General features: G+C 39.3%; 1 protein-coding gene across 1 annotated transcript; it reads left to right on the forward strand.

Moving 5' to 3' along the window:
• The first annotated feature begins 241 nt into the window (after positions 1–241).
• Positions 242–19412, forward strand: crlf3 (cytokine receptor-like factor 3). The gene is made up of 9 exons (XM_062050308.1): positions 242–376; positions 5462–5589; positions 9659–9866; positions 9941–10028; positions 12017–12194; positions 14750–14978; positions 15038–15176; positions 17544–17662; positions 17724–19412. Exons 2-9 carry the CDS (start codon positions 5473–5475, stop codon positions 17987–17989), a joined length of 1344 nt encoding a protein of 447 aa, XP_061906292.1. The 5' UTR covers positions 242–376; positions 5462–5472; the 3' UTR covers positions 17990–19412.
• The last annotated feature ends 1997 nt before the right edge of the window (positions 19413–21409 follow it).

Below are 21409 nucleotides of genomic sequence, written 5' to 3' on the forward strand. Positions count from 1 at the left end.
GTCTAGCGGTCACAATAACGAATTATTGATGTATTGTTTATTAGATTACACATTAGCAACGGCCACTAAGCGCACCGAAATGTTAATTAAAAGGCTGTGAAAGTCTCAAAGCATTTATTACGGTCCGCGTTGGACACGCATCATCCGTGGTCACGTGATCAGGGACAGGGAGAGGAGGCGGAGCTTTCTGTTGGTTGACTTGCTTGTCAATCAAAGTCTTCTTCTCTGCTATTGGCTGCCGAGCTTAAAGGCCCCACACTAAGTGTCATCAGTGGACTTGAGCTGAACTTCTATCCTTCCAGCGGCGCTGTGCTCAGCCTAAGTGCTCAAGTCTGGACTCTGACAAGCACATGAAGGGGAGAAGACATTAAAAGAGGTACTTTCTGTGTTTCGGGTCGCATAATGTACGTGTCTGACAATGTTTTTGTGTTATTGCTAGCTTACCACGGCAGTTGTGCGTTATCTCCCGCCAGTGATTATTGTCTTTGAATCACGAGCTAACGTTCCTCTCCTTTTTGAGGATTTCAAAGAAAAACTCTTCTTAAAATGTGTCCGATTTCCCGCCCCAAGATAACCAACTATACAACACAACCTTAGCCGAGGTTGTTAAAGAAGTCCTCATTGTTCTCCGTTAGCGTTACCGCAGTGACTGTTAGGCTCATCCTGCCCTCTCATTTGTCTTCGATTTTGCGCCCATAAAAGCGTTATTTAGTGAATAAACACAGCCGATGTTAGCCGAACATACAGTCGATTTAGCAAGCTGTGAAGTATATTCTGTTTGATGCATTGTAAGGTATTGCGAGTAGTGTGCATGTAAAAATGTGACTTTTTTCCAACAGAGTTTGGCGCAGCTTTTGGCTAGTTCGACTGGGGTCTGCCCTGTGAAATGTCTTTGATTTTGTGTCCATAAAAGCGTTATTTAGTGAATAAACACAGCCGATGTTAGCCAAACATACAGTATATTTAGCAAGCTGCGAATTATATTCTGTTAGATGCATTGTAATGTATTGCGAGTCGTGAGGATGTAAAAATTTGACTTTTTCCAACGGAGTTTGGTGCAGCTTTTGGCTAGTTCGCTTGTCTTCTGTCAATTGTCTTCGATTTTGTGTCCATTAAAGTGTTATTTAGTGAATAAACACAGCCGATGTTAGCCGAACATACAGTATATTTAGCAAGCTGCGAATTATATTATGTTTGATGCATTGTAATGCATTGCGAGTCGTGAGGATGTAAAAATGTGACTTTTTCCAACGGAGTTTTGCGCAGCTGTTGGCTAGTTCGCTTGTCTTCTGTCAATTGTCTTCGATTTTGTGTCCATAAAAGCGTTATTTAGTGAATAAACACAGCCGATGTTAGCCGAACATATAATCGATGTAGCATGCTGCGAATTGCCTTCTGTTATATGCAATGTAATGTATTGCGAGTCGTGAGGATGTAAAAATGTGACTTTTTCCAACGGAGTTTGGTGCAGCTTTTGGCTAGTTGGCTTGTCTTCTGTCAATTGTCTTCGATTTTGTGTCGATAAAAGCGTTATTTAGTGAATAACCACAGCCGACGTTAGCCAAATATACAGTCTATTTAGCAAGCTGCAAATTGACTTCTGTTTGATGCATTGCAATGCATTGCGAGTCTTGTGGATGTAAAAATGTGACTTTTTCCAACGGAGTTTGGCACAGCTTTCCCCTTGGCGTCATTGTTGACAGCTAAAAGTGCAGAGCACTTTTGCATAAGCCAACACGTACTTATATGAGTGTGTAGTGTACGATCGTGTCATCGGATAAAAATAAGTACAAAGATACGGAACTTGTTGCAACAAGTGCCGACATGTCTGTTGTCTGCTCAATGATCATAATTATGTGGCTTTTCTGCTCCACTGCCGTCCATAGCTTTCCTGTTTGTCACAGCATCATAAGTACACTCAATGTTTAAGTTGGGGTTTTCTGTTGTTTTCCTTTAATGGACGTTCAGTGAGTTAAAAGGGAACTGCATTTTTTTTTTAAATGTTGCCTATCATTCACAATCCTTATGTAAGACAAGAACACATTTGTTTTTCTTTTTTTAATGCATTCTAACTCGTAAATAAAGGCTAGCAAAAGTCAGCTAACAATGGAGGTCGCTCTATTTTGCCCTCCAAAAAACATCCATCAACATTTTATACACACGCTTTAAGTTTATATGTAATGTAGTAACATTCATAATAACATGTAATAGTTACCTATTTTGCTCATTTTAAGCATACGGCGGCGTAGTTATTTCAGACACATAACGTTCACTTTCCATTCAACAACAACACTACTAATCATGCAGACTTAATGAGATACATCAAAGACTACTTAGGAACAAATAATGATCCATAAACTTATATATTTTTATCCTGTATATAAGGAGGATGATCTACAAGTTTTAGAAGCTTTGTGCTAAACAGATCCACTGAGCATCAGGTAGCAGTATTGCGAAGTGCTGAACAAGAAATACGGACTATGAACATAATAACACAATCCCTTACTGTACAATGTCTACTCTCACTGGGATGCCGACTGATGGGATGTTCATATCTTCCCGTTTAAATGAAAAATTAACCATGATCCTCACAAAGGGTTTCAAAAAAGTGCCTAAAACAAGCGTATTTTTGTGTCTTTCTCACCATCTCCGGGGTCTAAGTTGGATGTCAAAGTTGGCCAACGTCTCGGTTTTATTACCACAACCTTTTATTATCCAAATTAGAGGCATGATTTATAATCTAGAATTAATTTTTACCAACTCAGAGGCGATGCAGCAGCTCTATATGTCAATATAGCAGCATAAGCTAGTTAGCGCTCTGTGATCAATGTGACAAAAAGTAGTTATTTCGGCGTTAGAGCTTATCATAACAATATTGCTAATACTTGAGTAATATTCAGGTCACAAAGATGTAAATGGAGTATTGTTGGTGGTTTTTGGCTGTTTTTAGAGGGCTTTATGAGCACAATAGTGTACTTCAGTTAGCTGCATTGTTAGCCACCTCGTAGTTGCCGTATTTTACGATTTAGAATGAATAAAAAAAGAAAAACATGTGTTCTTGTCTTACATAATGATTGTGAATGATAGACAAAATTCCAAAATAAGTGCAGTTTCCCTTTAAATGTGCAGTCATGCATCTCCTGCAAATAATCTTTAATTTGACAAACATTCTCTGTACTTGCCATGGCACACACACACACGGTCGTGTCATCGTCACTCGCACGCTGACCTAAATACTTCAAAAAAGTCCTTTTAAAAAAGCAATTAAAAGGAGAATTGGTTCATTGTTGCAGCCACGCCCGCATCAGGCAATAAGATGAGACATATTTTGTGCAGCTGGATGTCTTCTTGGCCCAATTCTTCCCAAAAAGAAGGATTACACACAAGAGGATTAATGACCTCGGCCTCTTGTTTACTGTGCTAAAGAAATGATAAAAGGTTGGTGGAAAAAGAGAAGCGTGAGAGGGAGAGACAGGAGTATTGTTATGGTGGATGCATGCATAATTAAATGTTGAATGGCTGCAGTGTGTAAACACACATGTTCATTGGTGTACACTTCTGTTTGCAGCACATTAAATAATGTGACGGTCATGTTGTGCCATAATTGTGTATTACAAATCACTTGATAATGAGTGAAATGATACATGTTTTATAGGCGGCAAAGGAGGTGACTCAATGTGTTTCTCCGGTTCCAGTTTGTTGTAAAAAGCTTCAGCAGTCTTGAGCGACTTCCTCTTTCGACACGGCGACGGAAACGAGGTCGACCACAGCAAGAGAACTCTGTACAGTCTTTCAGCCACGACAAAGACAATTCTTGTCTGTCTGCTTTTATACAATCTCTTATGGTAACATAAGCGGCAGCATATGATATGAACAGGCAATGTTGGTAAGAAGTAGTTAAGGATTGTTGATAGTACCATGTATAAACCATCTTTCACTTGGAGTCAATTAATTGACTGGAAAACATGCTGAGGAGTTACATTCTTGTACATTGAATTGTAAACTTTAAGGCTTATTAATACATGTTATAATAATATGCAGATACTGTACATCAGCCTTTTGCTATTTTTCATTTTCAAAACCAATACAATATATATAGATTAGTTTTAATCTTTAGGGCTACCCTTAAGTTTTGTCATAAGAATGATAAAAACTAATTATATATTGTGTATATATTTTTTATGTTCAATGTCTGAATCTCTAGATAAACTTCAGGTCTATCTGTCGATATCAAGTAAAAAAAAAATTTTTGACAAAGAAAACCCTTATTTTTATGAAAAAAATATCTCCCTACCCCCCAAAAAAATACAAATAAAATTGAAATATTTGTAGTAATTGGAGCCTTTATATGGGTCCCTAATTCATAACATTGATTTAAAATTAATTATTTTCTAAGAAATCACAGAATAAATAAAACAATCCCACCAAAAAAGTATTGGGGATCCAATAGGGCCCCACTCGTAAAAGTATAAAAATAAGTAATATTTGTACTTATTTACTTTCAACAGTTAAATATATCAATCAACTTCAGACCTATCGGTTGATTTAAAGTTCAATGTATTTGTATTTTTGTTTTATGCACAAAAGAAAAACATATTTTTATGGCGAAAAATGCAAAATATGCAATATTTCAATATTTGATATGAAATTGAAACCTTAAATTGGTCAATAATTTAGAATTATTATTTCTTGAGAAATGACAGTTGAAAAGAAAATCCCACCAAAATTATTGGGGATCAAAAAGGGCACCACTCATAAATGTTAAAAATAAGTCTTACTTTTTTTCCTTTACTCTCAACACTTAAATCTCTAGATGAACTTAAGACATTAAACATTTTCATTTTTTTAATGTTTTTTTTCCTCAAGAAAACTGACGTTTTTTATGGCAAACACAAAATATGCAATATTTTACCCAAAAAAATATTTCAAAGTGGACTATTTAATGTAAAGTAATTTAAGCCTTAAATAGGTCAATAATTCATAAAATCGATTTTAACTCATTCTTTTTTTAACAATGATGGTTAAAAAAAAAAAATACTGCATTGCAGCTCTGTGTTATTAGAGTCAACATTGCAACTTTTTATCAGTACATATCACCTGTTTGCTCTTTTATTCCACTTCATGTTTTTGTAGTTTTTTAATAGTATTTTTAGATTTTACCACAGGCCGTTAAATATTTGTTACGGGCCGCAAATGGTCGCCGGTGCCGCACCTTGGACACCCCCGGTGCACATGCAACTTCATGTCTAGCTGACACACTCTTTGAACAACATTCAATTGTTGCTCCTCCAAGCCAGGACTGCTCTGCTCAGTGACACTCTGGTTTCAGTTGACTCGAGGTTTCACATGTTTCAGATGTTTCTGCAATCTCACCGGACGTAGTCACACATCACATTTGTCAAGCGCTATGTTAGCTATGCGTCCTAACTTCCTCTGGTGTGTGTGTGTGTGTGTGTCTCAGGAGGCGGGAGGATGTCAGTGGAGGTGGACGTGTTGCTGCAGGAGGCCAAGGAGAGCATCGAGGCAGCTCAGAACTATCGCAGTGAGCTCCAGCAGCGCTTGCATGGCCTCAACCAGGCGCGCAAACAGGTACCAACACTTCCTACTGCATGCCGTACCTTCCACACGCCTTTTGAATTCCACAAGACTGCTGGAGAAAGTCACATGATCAATCAACAATCAACCCAGGGGAATATTTTCTCCCTGGCTCTGCTATCTCTTCCTTCCTCCTGCTGTCTTCACTCAGCTGCTAGCCGTAAACAATGCTGCTATTTCCTGTTGCCACAAATGCACCATCGCATCCCAGAGGGCCCGTTTTTGTCCAGAAACATTGTGTGTAAACCAATGACTATTTACTAGCGTGGGACCTCACAAATGTACAAGATGTTTATGATGACAAATTAAATGGCCTTAGAAATTCCATGTCAATGCTTTTAATAAAGAGTGCGTCATATTTTCTGAGGACTTTCATTATGTTCTTGATAGTAAAAAAAACAAAAAACTTCTACCACGAGGCGTCTGCTAACAATGTAGGTGATGGGGATTTTTAAGCACTCTCAATATAATATTTAAAAAGAACAAGCAACGCTCGATTTCCATGCTTTGACCTGCATATTAACCAAGAAAAAAAGGACATTGTTATTTTTGGTGCTGTAGAGGAACTACTTTTCTGGCCTTACTCACAGCACATCAAACTACAAGAGAGCAATAACGCCAGCTAGCTACGGGAGTTGCCACCTTTAAGTTTGGATTAAAACTTAAGAAATTCCACAAATCTGGACCGACTGAAGCAGTGGATACTGGCTCTCAACTTAATATTTGGCATTTCGACATAAAGGTATCAGCCTTTTTTTTCTTCTACAACTACATCAGCATATACAATATATAAAAATATGATTCCAGTATTAACAACATTTAAAAAAAAATAGTCAGGTAGTAATTCCTCTTATTGTCAATAATTCTCCCCAAATATGTTTTGATGTCTTAAAGGTAAGGGTGTAACGGTACACAAAAATTTCGGTTCAGTACGTACTTTGGTTTAGAGGTCATAGTTCGGTTCATTTTCGGTACAGTAAGAAAACCACAAAATATACATTTTCTGGTTATTTATTTACCAAAATTTGTAAACAATGGCTTTATCCTTTTAACATTGCTTTAAAATAGCTCTGTGAGTGATGGATGTGAGCCACCACTAGGCTGATCAGTGCAACAGCAGGCAGTCATGAATGCTAAGGATGATAATAACATACATATACAAACAGGGTCGATTGCCAGGGTTAATGCAGTCAACATATATAAAAAAAAAACTAAATAAGATAAGGCTCAGAATTAGTTTCTTAACAAAACCTTTCTACATATAAAGTGCAACATTAAACTGCTTCAAGTTGTTGCGCAAATTAAATAAAATGACAAAACTTTTCTTCTACATACAAAAAGTGCAACATTGAACAGTTTCATGTCAACTCAGCCTCAGATAACCCCCCCCCCCCCCCCCCCCCCCCCCGCCTTTAACCCTGGTGACTTTCACAGACAAAACAGTTTATCCACATTGTCTGCAGATAGAGCCGACCTGCTTGCAGCTACAATGTCTACAGCTGTGGAAAATAACCTTTCGCTGGGCACGGAGGTAGCAGGTATGGCGAGGTAGTGCCTGGCTAACTTGGCAGTAAGAGGATATATGGGCTCATTGTTCGTCCACCATAGAAGTGGGTCAAAATCTAGTTTTTAATGCAATACGGTCTTAAATCTGCTGCTATAAAAACATTTGTTATTGCTTTAGCCCTGCCTGACTCGCCGAGGAGAGGCTGCTTGAATGCTGTGTTTGCACGACGCTCGTCTTTCTCTTCGTTGAAGCGATATTATCCATTGTTGTATTGCACCGCAAAGCCGAAATGTTCCCAAATGGGAGATCTTAATGAGGCAGGAGGGTTTTCCAGCTCTGGCTTTTGCATGTTGTAGTAGCCCCGTCGTTGCTAGCATGCCGTGTGTTGTGCCTCGGTGTGCATTGTTTACACAACGTGCGGTGCGCTACCTAATATGTCCGTGTGGAAACTCGTTCGGTGCACTTCTGTTCCGAACCGAACCCCCCGTACCGAAACGGTTCAATACAAATACACGTACCGTTACACCCTTACTGAAAGGGCATTTATTTGAGTTATTGTGAGAATTCTTCCCCGGTCTGCTCGGCTCCTTGCATTGCTGGTCGCCTACAGTACGTCTCTCTCCTCTGCGTACCTGCCAAAATCTCTAACCTTTTTTTTCTTCTTATCAAATAACGCGACAGAGATGGACATAAAGACGAAATTTATCAATTATATTTCTGGCAAAAAAACAAACTTTATGTAAATCTCTTGACAAATAAAATAACATAATAGAAGAAGAGCAGGCAGCAGCTCACACATTCTCACACTTTCTGTAACATCCAGGAAGAAATTATGTCAGCCAGATTGAAAAATGTTTCAATTATAATCTACGTGAAGGAGCCCAGAATTGTATTTAAAAGTTCACAATATTTCAAGGTTCCTCTCAAAGAAACCTTACAATGTATTAAATCCATAAATTCCTAATTTTCCGGGAGATATTTAAATAATAAAGTAATAAAGGTGTTTGTGAAATACCCTGATGTTTTTTGCTGCTAAATTAATAACCACAACATTAGCGCCGCATAAAACATTATCCATCCATCCATCCATTTTCTACTGCTTGTCCCTTTCGAGGTCGCGGGGGGTGCCGGAGTCTATCTCAGCTGCATTCGGGCGGAAGACGAGGTACACCCTGTACCTAAAATAATGTTAAAAAAACAATTTAAAGCCTTGTCCAGTTGTTTACTGAGGTGTACTATTCATGCTTAACTAGCTTTAACTGCAAATGAATATCGGCTCCAAATATCGGTCATCGGCCTCCTTAACTATTAATAATCGGCATAGGTCCTGAAACAAAAAATATCGCTCGATCTCTATTCAACTCAGACGAGACAGATGCTAGATTGCTAAGATGCTCCTTTTCCTCCCAGCAAGTCTTGTGCTGAAAGATACAAGCATCCCAGTAAGAAGTGACATTGTAAGTCACTGTAGTGTTTTATTTGATGAAACGTTTAGCACTTGGCAATACTGCTACATGATGCTTAGTGTTTCACCAAAGCTGGATCTGTTTAGCACAAAGCCTCTAAAACTTGTCGATCATCCTCCTAATATTCAGAATAAAAAATGTAAGCTTCTGGATCATCATTTGTTTCTAAGTAGTCTTTGTTGTCTCTAATGAAGTCTGCCAAACACAGAAGGTGCTCCATGTGTTTGGCAGAGGTAGTGTTATTTAAAGTTAAAGTACCAATGATTGTCACACACACACTAGGTGTGGCAAAATTATTCTCTGCATTTGACCTACAAGCTCTGTGAGAGTGGGCCCAGGAAATAAATACATTTATTAAAATTGCCTGCTGCTCTATAGTTATAGCTTGTAGGCGTGGCGAAGTTGGTAGAGTGGCTGTGCCAGCAATCGGAGGGTTGCTGGTTACTGGGGTTCAATCCCCACCTTCTACCTTCCTAGTCACGTCCGTTGTGTCCTTGGGCAAGACACTTCACCCTTTGCCTCTGATGGCTGCTGGTTAGCGCCTTGCATGGCAGCTCCCGTCATCAGTGTGTGAATGTGTGTGTGAATGGGTAAATGTGGAAATACTGTCAAAGCGCTTTGAGTACCTTGAAGGTAGAAAAGCGCTATACAAGTATAACCCATTTATCATTTATTTATTTATATAAAACATTGGAGGTTTATAGATGGTTTTCATAGGCAGAATAGTAGAATCTCATTATCTGCATTGTTCTCGCAGTGTTTTTTCTATATAGAAAACACTGAAAAAAATCCCAGAAATTTCAGTTTTCCTTTTAAACACAAAAAATAAAATCACAGCAAAAGAGTCCAATTATTTGAGGGAATCTTTACTTTGTTTTTGTGCTCCTTTCTCGCCGTACGCATATTTTCATATCATCAGTCGCTGTGATAATTAGGAGGAAGTGTTGCGTCGTCTCCAGTGGACAATGTCCACATGATAGCTTTATCACTCTTTTCAATCCGCCTTCCGTTTCCTGATGACTCTTATCGTCACTTTCCCTGACGTGTGTCCCAGTCCTCATTCCCGTCTCTCCTCCTCTCTGGTCTCCAGGTGCGGGGCAGCTCCGGTCAGGCCCGCGAGGCCCTCCGGAGGCACTTCGCAGAACTGCAAGCGGCGGCGACCGGTCTGCTGTCGGAGCGACTGAGCGTCTTGCTGTCCGAGGTGGACGCCGTGGAGGCAGACAGCATCAAGCCTCTGGACGACTGCCAGAGCCTCATCGAGCATGGTGTGAGCCAGGCGGACGAGCTCCTACGAGACGGTGCGGCCCGTGCGAACGTGACACCTGTGCTGGGGCGTGCTCGTGACTTTTAAAGGGCGGCGTTATCTTCGCAGGTGAAGCCGCCCTGCGCTGTGGTCTCGGCGAGAAAGAGGACAAACTGGGAAGCTTCACAAAGAAGGCTATGCACATCCAGTTGGACAGGTAGGACGAGACACGTCCACAGTTACGTGTACAGCTCCACTAATGGACATTGGAGTGTTACTTTCAAAGGCAAAATTAAAGTATTGCTAGAAACATAATTTTATATGGTACTTTATTGTATTATATGTATAGTACATGTTCCAAAAAGAAAAAAGCATAAAACACCACCAGAATTAGAGATATTACAAGTCAAAGTGATGAAGCTTAGTGTTACGCTCATGACTTGGTGTAACTAAACATTACCCTATAAGATGAAGGCAATAGCATTTTATTGATATTTGGAATGTATTCAATGTTTATAAATGAATATTTAAATAAACTAAATGTAAAAAAAGGAATAAATATTCAAAATAAGATCATTAAATTAAATCTAGTTTGGTTACGCCATCATGAGCGCAACGCAAGGTTGTAAAAGTTTCAACTACAACTCTAAATAAGATGTCAAAAGCAAACTGAAATCCAATACACACAGCTTAAAGATTGATCAATACCTTTTTAAATTTAGTAATACATAAATATGATGATTTATCAAAATATAAAAGAAATATGCCTGAACAGAACGCTCAGGATGGTTACACCAAAAAGTAACGCTATGAATCGCGTTTTTCTGAGTTTTTGGGGCATTTTTATGCTATTTCCAAGCATCTCCTTTTTATTATCGTTGATTTTAAATGGTCAACTAACGATTAATTTAGTAATCGATTAATCTGTCGATTATTACTTCGATTCATCGATTAATAATCGGATAAAAGAGACAAACTACATTTCTATCCTTTCCAGTATTTTATTGGGGGGAAAAACAGCATACTGGCACCATACTTATTTTGATTATTGTTTCTCAGCTGTTTGTACATGTTGCAGTTTATAAATAAAGGTGTATATAAAAAAATTAAATAAAAATTAACAAAAAAAAAATTGCCTCTGCGCATAGCATAGATCCAACGAATCGATGACTAAATGAATCGCCAACTATTTTTATCATCGATTTTAATCGATTAGTTGTTGCAGCCCTACATATAACATATGCATGCCCTAGTAAACAAAAAAAGAAAGTCATATTTATTTTGATTGTTACATTTTGAAGTACATTTGTGCAGGTGGGTGCAAATGTACCCATTACCAGAGCTGTACACTTACATAAAGACATTATCTTGTTGGTGCAGATCTGGATAAAGGTGCTGATTGAGTGAGTCTTTAAGTCACTTAATGAACATTTGACACCACGATCCTTATAACAAAATAATAAGCTGCAGATATATACATTGCGTAGTGAGTTATTTACACAGAAAGATTCTGTAAATGTTTATTTACATGCCTTAATTGTTACTAAAACGTGTCTGTGACACGGCAGTAAAACAAAATAGAAGTCATCGTCATGGACCCACCAGCTGCGCAAGCTAGCTCGCCAATCAGCTAAACCGACTCAATAACTCCACGGTGACGTTTTGGTGAATTTACTGAGGAATTTGTGCAACTGAAACAATACAAAAATAATGCCGTTGTAATTTAATAATAGTAACATAGACGTTAGCATGTTAGGTAACATTATGATAGCAAGTACAAAAATGCATGAAAACACTCCCAACAGATCTCACACATGGGATGGTTTAGCAAGTAAGAATTGTTTTAGTTATATTGTAAAACTTACAAACGTTGCTTGGAGTGATGAATTAAGAATCCATACGAGTAGAACGCTATTGACGGCTAGAAGACCGAATGGCACTTCTACTTATGGTTGAGAGCTCTATAAATAAGCCAAACTCGTCCAAAAGATGGCGCCATAGCACAAAAAACACTTTTTATAGTGTATTTTCTTGTTTGTCTTTTTTAAACTGTTTGCATTACGGCCATCAGCAAAGAAAGATTCATAAATGAGTCGCATCACTTTATAAGTCACAGGGTGCAAAGCGTAGGAAAAAAGTAGCGGCTTATAGTCCAGAATTTAGGGTAATTAAATCTAACCAAAACTGTTTTCATTGCTGCTTCAGCCTCCCTGAGGTTCCGGCTCTGGTGGACGTTCCGTGCGTCTCAGCCCAGCTGGACGACTCCCTGCTGGGCCTCCTGCGGGAGCGCGTGTGCCGTCACGGCTCTGTGGCGTCCCACCCGCCTGTGCTGATAGAAGAACTGCAGGAGAGACCGGGCAGCATCCTGGTGCGCTGGTGTAAGGTCAGCCAGGAGGGGGGAGCCTTTTCACTTCTAAAATGATACCGGTATTGAGTAGCCAATAGCCTAGCATGTTTACCTTTTGTAAATTACTTAAGTAAAAGAGAAGAAATTGTGTGCTTTTTGGAGGACATTTGGATGTTGTATCGCACATGATATCACACATATCACCCCATAATTGTTTTGAGTGATACGACTATCAAATCGGCACAGCCATACTCTCTGTTGCTCATAAACAACGTTTAAGGTGCGCAATTGCGCACTGCTCACGCGTCCTCTGCGCACAGCAAATCTATGCCGCGCAAAAAATCAAATCCCACTCTAAACAAAATAAACAAATCGTTTGTTTTGTATGATTTTGCAATGCAACTGTGAGTAACAGGTGACGAAAGGTGGCCACAACAGATAAAACAATGTTTGTCACCACTTAAATTATTGTAACGTCTGTGGAGACACTTAAAGGTCTAAGGAAATGCGAGTTTTTTATTTAAACGGGGATAGCAGGTCCATTCTATGTGTCATACTTGATCATTTCGCGATATTGCCATATTTTTGCTGAAAGGATTTAGTAGAGAACATCGACGATAAAGTTCGCAACTTTTGGTCGCTAATAAAAAAAGCCTTGCCTGTACCGGAAGTAGCAGACGATATGCGCGTGACATCACCGGTTGTGGAGCACGTCACATCTGCACATTGTTTACAATCATTGCCACCAGCAGCGAGAGCGATTCGGACCAAGAAAGTGACGATTTCCCCATTAATTTGAGCGAGGATGAAAGATTCGTGGATGAGGAAAGTGAGAGTGAAGGACTAGAGGGCAGTGGAAGCGATTCAGATAGGGAAGATGCTGTGAGAGGCGGGTGGAACCTGATATTCAGCTGGGAATGACTAAAACAGTAAATAAACACAAGACATATATATACTCTATTAGCCACAACACAACCAGGCTTATATTTAATATGCCACAAATTAATCCCGCATAACCAACACCTCCCCCCTCCCGTCCATATAACCCGCCAATACAAATCAAACACCCGCACAACACACTCAATCCCACAGCCCAAAGTACCGTTCACCTCCCCAAAGTTCATACAGCACATATATTTCCCCAAAGTCCCCAAAGTTACGTACGTGATATGCACATAGCGGCACGCACGTACGGGCAAGCGATCAAATGTTTGGAAGCCGCAGCTGCGTACTCACGGTTCCGCGTCTGCATATCCAACTCAAAGTCCTCCTGGTAAGAGTCTCTGTTGTCCCAGTTCTCCACAGGCCAATGGTAAAGCTTGACTGTCATCTTTCAGGAATGTAAACAATGAAACATCGACTGTGTTTGTGTTGCTGCAGCCGGCCGAAATACACCGCTTCCCACCTACAGCTTTTTTCTTTGCTGTCTGCATTGTTCATTGAACAAATTGCAAAAGATTCACCAACACAGATGTCCAGAATACTGTGGAATTTTGCGATGAAAACAGACGACTTAATAGCTGGCCACAATGGTGTCCCAAAATGTCCGCTACAATCCGTGACGTCAAGCGCAGGCGTCATCATACCGACACGTTTTCAGCAGGATATTTCACGCGAAATTTAAAATTGCACTTTAGTAATCTAACCCGGCCGTATTGGCATGTGTTGCAATGTTAAGATTTCATCATTGATATATAAACTATCAGACTGCATGGTCGATAGTAGTGGGTTTCAGTAGGCCTTTAAAGGAGGACAGGAATTCCATCGGTCCCTTTATTTAGCAAACTTGTTTGTCGGCCATAATCACACCAAAACAATGTGTAAAATACTTTTATCTAGCAAACCTGGTCGTTGTCTACCATACAAACTAAGCCAAAAGCAACTCTTTGTCATCTGTTATATCAACAGCAGCCGCTTGCTTTCTCTCTCACCTGCACCAACACATGCACAATGGTAATTAGCCACTGGTGCGTTTATGGCCACACAAAAAGTTGGACAACTCCAACACTACACGTAAAGTGTAAATTTCAAGTCGTTTTACTATGACTCTTCAATCAGTGTGCTTATTCTAGTGTCATTTGTTAAGAATGTTATTTTTTGGATATTAATCATGAAATGATGTTACAGGACTACATAATTGCTAATAAAAATATTTATTTTTACGGACAGAAAGTTAATAAACACTTCATCTCATTCAACATGTGAATGTTTTAAGGGGAACTAAATGTGATCTCTGAAAGGGGTACACAATATTTCCAAAGCAGGACCCCCACCCAGGCATAAAATACTATAGTGCATAGCTGATTTAAAAAAAAACTATATCTAAGTGGGCCAAATCACATATATTAGAAAATAATCTCTTGAAATTGACTAGTCACTTGATTATAATAATAAGACATTTAAATGGTTATGTCAGGTTTGAGACAAATGTGCTGCTGGTATGACCACAGTGTGTACGTCTGTATTCCACTGAATGCTCAGGGTGTTTGTGCGTTTGCTCACACACATGAAAAATTAGAGGGAACCTTGCTCGTAAATAAAGTGTAAAAAGTTTCTTTATCTGAAACGATGTCATTGTGTGCTCTCTCCAGGTGGATGAAGACTTTGCCGCCGCTGATTATCGGCTGCAGCACCGGCGAGCCGGCAACGGGGGAAGCCAATACGAAGACGCCTACATCGGTCGGGACTGTGACTTCCTGGTCCTGCACCTGGACGCTCACACGGACTACTTGTTCAGGGTGTGCGCCCGCGGGGAGGGTCGCACCGAGTGGAGCCCCTGGAGCATCCCGCAGACTGGATACACCACCCTGGCGCCACACGGTGGGCGGAGTCTGAAAAGTGGCGAGATGTCCTTTTATTCATGTTTGTGTGGCCTGCAGAGTGGAGTCCTGGCACTGAGGGCTACATCCTGGGCAGCAGGAGGAACGTGGCCTTGAGGAATGACTCCTCCCAATCTGGCTGCCCCGTCCTCTATTCCAACGCACCCACCTACTTCTGTGGCCTCACACTCACCTTCAAGTACGCGCACACACAAACATACTTTCATCCAGGGGTGTCCAAACTTTTCCACTGAGGGCCACACTCTGAAAAATTAAAGAATGCTGGGGCCATTTTGATATTTTTCATTTTCAAAACCAATATAATATATAGATTTTTTTTTAACCTTTAGGGTTCCCCTCAATTTTGTCCTGGGCACCCGGAACGTTCTCAGTCATAAAAAGGTTAAAAAATAAGTCATATATAATTTTTTTAAGTTTTATGCCCTTTTGGCCAAATACAACTTTGTTTTACAAAATGTGTAATATTTAGCCCCAAAATGTTTGTAAAGAGGAATATTTACAAAATATATAAATAAACAACAATTCATTTAATTCAATATTTTATTTTTGAGCAATGGCCGTTTAAAAAAAAATTCTCCAAATTATTGGAGATGCAAAGGTTAAGTCATTACTTTTTTTTTTTCTCTGACTTTCAACAACTTCAGATCTATCAGTTAACTAAGTTTTTATTTATTTAGTTTGTATTTTTTTAATGTAATAATAATAATGAATTGCATTTGTTACGCACTTTACATTTGTTAAAATCTCAAAGTGCTACAAAGTATTAAAAATAAAAATAGAAAGTAAGAATATATAATAAAAAATAAAAATAGAAATGAATCATGACACACACTAGATAAAACAGAAACATAGATAAAGCAGAAATAAGAGCCTGAAAGCACTGGATAAAAAAACAGATAAGCAAGCAGTGCATTTAAAAACAAGAAGGCAGAGAAATTAGATAAAAGCTGTGCTAAAAAGGTGGGTTTTTAGTCCCTTCTTAAAATGGTCGACCAACTGTGGTGCTCTTAGATGGTCGGGGAGAGCGTTCCAAAGTTCGGGAGCGGTCGAGCAGAAAGCCCGGCGGTGCTTTCTGTGTTGGTTTTATACCCTTTTTGTCAATGAAAACTTTATTTTGTTATGGTGAACACACAAAATATGCAATATTTCCCACCCAAAATGTATTAAAATTGGAATAGTTGATGTGAGGAAATTGGAGGAGCCTTAAATAGATCAATAATTTATAACATTGATTTTGATTCATTATTATTTGAGCAATGACAGTTTTATAAAAAAAAAAAACCACACAAATTCTTGGGGATCCTAAAAAGCTCCACGCGTAAGTGTTAAAAGGAAGTCATAAATTGTTTTACTTGCAACACTTAAGTCTTTAGATCAATTTCAGATCTATTCGTCAATTATAAGTTTTTATTGTTTTTTTTATGTTTTCCCTCAAGTTTGGTCTCATAAAAATAAGTTATATAAGTGTTTTGCTATTATTATTCAATGCTTAGATCTCTAGATCAACTTTAGGTCTATCTGTCGATGTAAAGTACCATAAATCAAATAATTATGTTTTTTGTTCTTTTTGTGGAAAAAAAACCTGTTTTTATGGAAAAAACAGAAAATATGCAATTGTTTCCCCCCAAAAAATGTCAAAGGGGGATATTTGATGTGGATTTATTGGAGCCTTAAGTATGTCAATTCATAAAAACATTTATTTTAATTCATTATTACTAAAAAAAAATCCCACTAAATTTATTGGGGATCCCAAAAGGGCCCACTTATAAAAGTGTTAAAAATATATATTTTTTTAACTTTCAACACTTACGTCTCTAGATCAACTTCAGATCTATTCATTGATTATAACATGTATATTTTTATTATTTGTTTGTCTTTTGCCCTTTTTGTAAAGCAACTTTTTTAAGTAGCAAACACAAAATAAGTTATATTTCCCCAAAACATATTTCAAAGTAGAATATTTGATGTGAAGTAATTTGAGACTTAAATAGGTCAATAATTCATAACAATATTGGTTGAATTTTTTTTTTGCGCAATGACAGTTTAAAAAAAAAAAAAAAAATCCCACTGAAATGTTCAGTGATCTATAAGGGCCCCACTCATAAAAGTTAAAAATAAGATATACTTTTTTATATGATTGATTGATTTTTACTTTCAACACTTATTATTTTTTCTATGTTTTTGTTTGATTTATGCCCTTTGTCATAAAAAACTTTTTTTTTTATGGCAAACACAAAATAAGCAATATTTCCAAGTGGAATATTTGATGTGAAGTAATTGGAGCCTTGAATATGTCAATAATCTATAACAACATTGATTTTGATTCTTCGTAATTTTTTAGCAATGGCAGCGTTGTCTTATTAGAGTCAACATTGCAACTTTTTCTCGTTACATTTCACCTGTTTGTGCTTTTATTCCACTTTTTTTTATTTTAAATACCGTAGTATTTGTATTATGTGCTGTTAAAATGGCCCCCAGGCTTCACTTTGCACACCCCTGGTCCAATCAGTAGTCATTGAACAGTTTTGTTAAAATGTTCTTTCAGAATTACGGCATCAGGCCACCCAGATCGGAGGGACAGTCTGGGCGTGTGCGTGGATGGAAGAGGAGCAGGGGGTCAAAGGTCACTCCAGAGCGACAAGGCGGTCTGCATCTCCACCAACGGTACGCTCACAACAAGTCCCCCTCTGTTTCACGGTGATTGGTTGTGCTTTGTGGCGTCTAGGCGCCGTCTTCGTGAACGGCAAAGAGATGACCAATCAGCTTCCCGCCATCAGCCTGGGCTCGGCCGTGACCTTTGACATGGAGGTGGTGGGCGTGCTCCCGGTCAACAACAACAACGTGATCGAGGGCGGCGGCTTCAAGCTGAGGGTCACCATCGGCTCAGGTAGCAGGGAGGTGGTGTTTGATTGGCTGCTGGAGCAGGCGGTGGACGGCCTCTTCTTCGGATGCTCCTTCGTCCACTCGGGGTGGAAAGTTCTCGTCTTTTAACTTTTCTTTGGTCTCTTTGTACTTCTCAATGTCAAGCGTGAGGCTTTTTCACTTCTCACGTCTGCAGGACTCTCACTTTCATTTCCCTCCACAACTTGGAATTAGCCATACTGATGATGACATCATAGGCCCCGCCTCCTCCCCTTAAAGTCGTCTTGTTTACATATTCGAAGGCGGAAAAGTGACAAGCTCGTGAAAGTCGATCGCTTTTTATTCTTCGGTGTGTTTATGTCAGAGGTCGGCAACCCGCGGCTCCGGAGCCGCATGCGGCTCCTTGACCACTCTGATGCGGCTCAGCTACATACATGCCGACGCCCCCGATTCCCCCAGGAGATTTATGGATCTCAGTGTCTCTCATAGATAACTCCCAGGGATAAATAATCCTATTTACGCTGTAATTACTAGATAAAGGGCGTGCCCTACTTTCACTGCAGTAATTGTCCTCTATAACATACAGCGTGCCAGTCCAGCCACATGTTGCATGTTGTTATTACTTGCACACACAGGAGACAGCAAAGCATACTTACTCATCAGCCACACAGCTTACACTGACGGTAGCCGTATCAAACAACTTTAACATTGTTACGTTACAAATATGCGCCACACTGTGAACCCACACCAAAAAAGAATGAAAAACACATTTCTGGAGAACATCCCACCGTAACACAACATAAACACAACACAACCATTACCCAGAATCCCATGCAGTCCTAACTCTTCCGGTCTACATTATACACCCCCGCTACCACCAAATCCCCCCACACATCAACCCCCCCCCCCCTCTCTCTCTCCGTGCGTTGGTTGAGCGGAAGAGTTAGGGCTGCATGGGATTCTGGGTATTGGTACCGTCAGTGTAAGATGTGTGGCTGCTGAGCTAGTACGGAAGAGTTAGTGCTGCATGGGATTCTGGGTATTAGTACCGTCAGTGTAAGATGTGTGGCTGCTGACCTAGTACGGAAAAGTTAATGCTGAATGGGATTCTGGGTATTAATACCGTCAGTGTAAGATGTGTGGCAGCTGAGGTAGTAGCCTTGCTGTCGCTTACGTGAACAGGCTGAAACTGCATTGTACGTGTAGTCGAGCAGGTACACTGTTAGGGCAGACTGTAGAAGGCGCCAAATGCAGTGCCATCACGCTCTGATATTCGGGAGTCTCTCGGGAAAAATGAGAGGGTTGGCAAGTATGACGCTATCAAGCGCCAATCAATTATTCATAACTCGCGGGCTGACTAACATCAAATGTCCACATTAAAGTGTGTGCCGGTGCGTGTGTCAGAGACCCCTGGTTAACATAGCACACAGCATTTAAGCTTTGTATGCGGAGTTTTTCACTTTAAATGTAAAAAAAATTTTTGTGGCTCCCATTACTTTCTTTAATTTGTGAAACTTGCCAAAATGGCTCTTTGAGTGGTAAAGGTTGCCGACCCCTGGTTTATGTGAAGCGGGAACACCGCAGTTTCACCTTTTGTCCACCAGGAACACTGTGAAGACGCCCTTAGTCACGTCCTAGTTCATCTTGAAGCATCCTTACAGCGTGCGATGAAAGTCTCCCGTGCGTCACACCTTCTTTGTGTATTAATAATCGACTGGGATCACTTTCCCAACAAAGAAGAGGAAGTCCGCACAGTAAACAATGGAGGACATCCTCCCCTTCTGCAAGTCCAGCAAATCGACACGCTGTCTAGCCCCTTTTAGGGACCCGACCCCTCCTGTAACCATGGAGACCGTGCAGCTTTTGAGAGAATATTTCATGTGTTCTTGATTAAATGAGTGGCGAACAAACGTGACTTATCGTGTCCGCTTCAGGACCACATGACGGTACAAAGTTCACCTCCCGCCTTTACTCATATTATTATTATTATTATTAATCCGTCACATGTTAGGCAAAATAGAGGTTTGATGCAACGGGGAAGTCAAACAGGAAGTTAACCTTATTCGCAAGCCAAGGCCACTTCATGTTGCCTGGGATTTTACATGAATGAATGTTTTGTTTTGTTTATTGGTTAAAGATGGCGGAGGCTGTCGCCATGGATACATAATGTCAATCATTTTTGTATGTCACAAAAACTGTCGAGCAACAGATGTGCCTGTATTAATAAATCACCGACTGAAATTGTCTGACTTCCAAAACTGATTTTTTCCACAAATTTAACTACTAACTTTATTTGTTTCTGTCCTACTCAGTTATGGGCCGCAGCGGTATTCGCTTTTCGTCAATATAAAAAAGTTTCTTTAGCGCAAAAATGATGACTAAAGTGGTGAAGCCGTCTTTATTTACACTTGACAGTTTAGTTAAAAAAAATATCCATTAATAATTCAGTTTATTTCAGCACACCATTATGTATTTATTTGTATATTTTTTTTACCAACTATTTGAGTCCGTTTAAGCAGGATTTTTGATAAGTACTTATGTCTAATCAGCCTGACCTAAGCCGCAGGTTTGTGTGTTAAATAATAATCTTTGCGATTAACACATGCTTTCATATCATTTAGACACAACTAAGATTAGTTAGCAGTGGAAAAGTTGGGCCCCAAGGTCAAAAAGGTTAAGAACCCCTGCTGTGGAGGAGAGAAGGGGAGCTTGGCCGTGTGAGCACACTGGGGAAGAATTCTCACAAGAACTCAAAGGGCTGTCAAATATCAGGGGAGGATTGTTGACAATGAGAGTATAAAGTACTTGGAGATGGGGTTCCTGCAAATCTTAAAAAGTCTCAAATCCAATAATCAGAATCCTAACATGGCAAAAATCTTTATGCTCTTTTGAGGTTGAAAATTTCAAGCATGTTGCTGTCCTAAAGTGCTTACAGCTTTTCGTTTTTACTTCAACTAATTCCTGCCTGGAGTATTGCAATGCACGTTTCCTGACTTGAGGGACCTGCTTTTACTCATTTTAGTTTTGTCGGATTCATTGGAATGTATGTACTATGACATCACCAGGTGGCTTGGTACACACTATATAAGTACCAGTAAACTAATAAGATTTACCTTTACACTAGAGAAAAATGTTAGATTGTAAGCATGGGCATAAACCTCTACATAAGCTACATATTTAATTACAGATTTGAATGTAAAAATACACCAACTAAAAAAAAACCTCAGATTTACCCTAAAATTACATATAAAACTGTTAGGATTGTTAGTATGGATGTACACTTTAATATAACAAGCTACATATTTAATTGAAGATAATTACCATCATATTACAGAGAAAAATGTTAAATTGTTAGTATGAGCATAAACCTTTATACAACAGGCTACATATATTTTTCAACTTGAATGTAAAAATACACAAATATTTAAAAAATAAGATTTACCTTAAAATTACATATACAATTGTTAGATTGTTAGTATGGACAGACTTTTATATAACAAGCTACATATTTAATGAAAGATAATTACTGTAATTTTACATGAATTTGAA

The sequence above is a fragment of the Entelurus aequoreus genome, linkage group LG06 (assembly GCF_033978785.1).
Source record: "Entelurus aequoreus isolate RoL-2023_Sb linkage group LG06, RoL_Eaeq_v1.1, whole genome shotgun sequence".
In the NCBI taxonomy this organism is placed as follows: Eukaryota; Metazoa; Chordata; class Actinopteri; order Syngnathiformes; family Syngnathidae; genus Entelurus; species Entelurus aequoreus.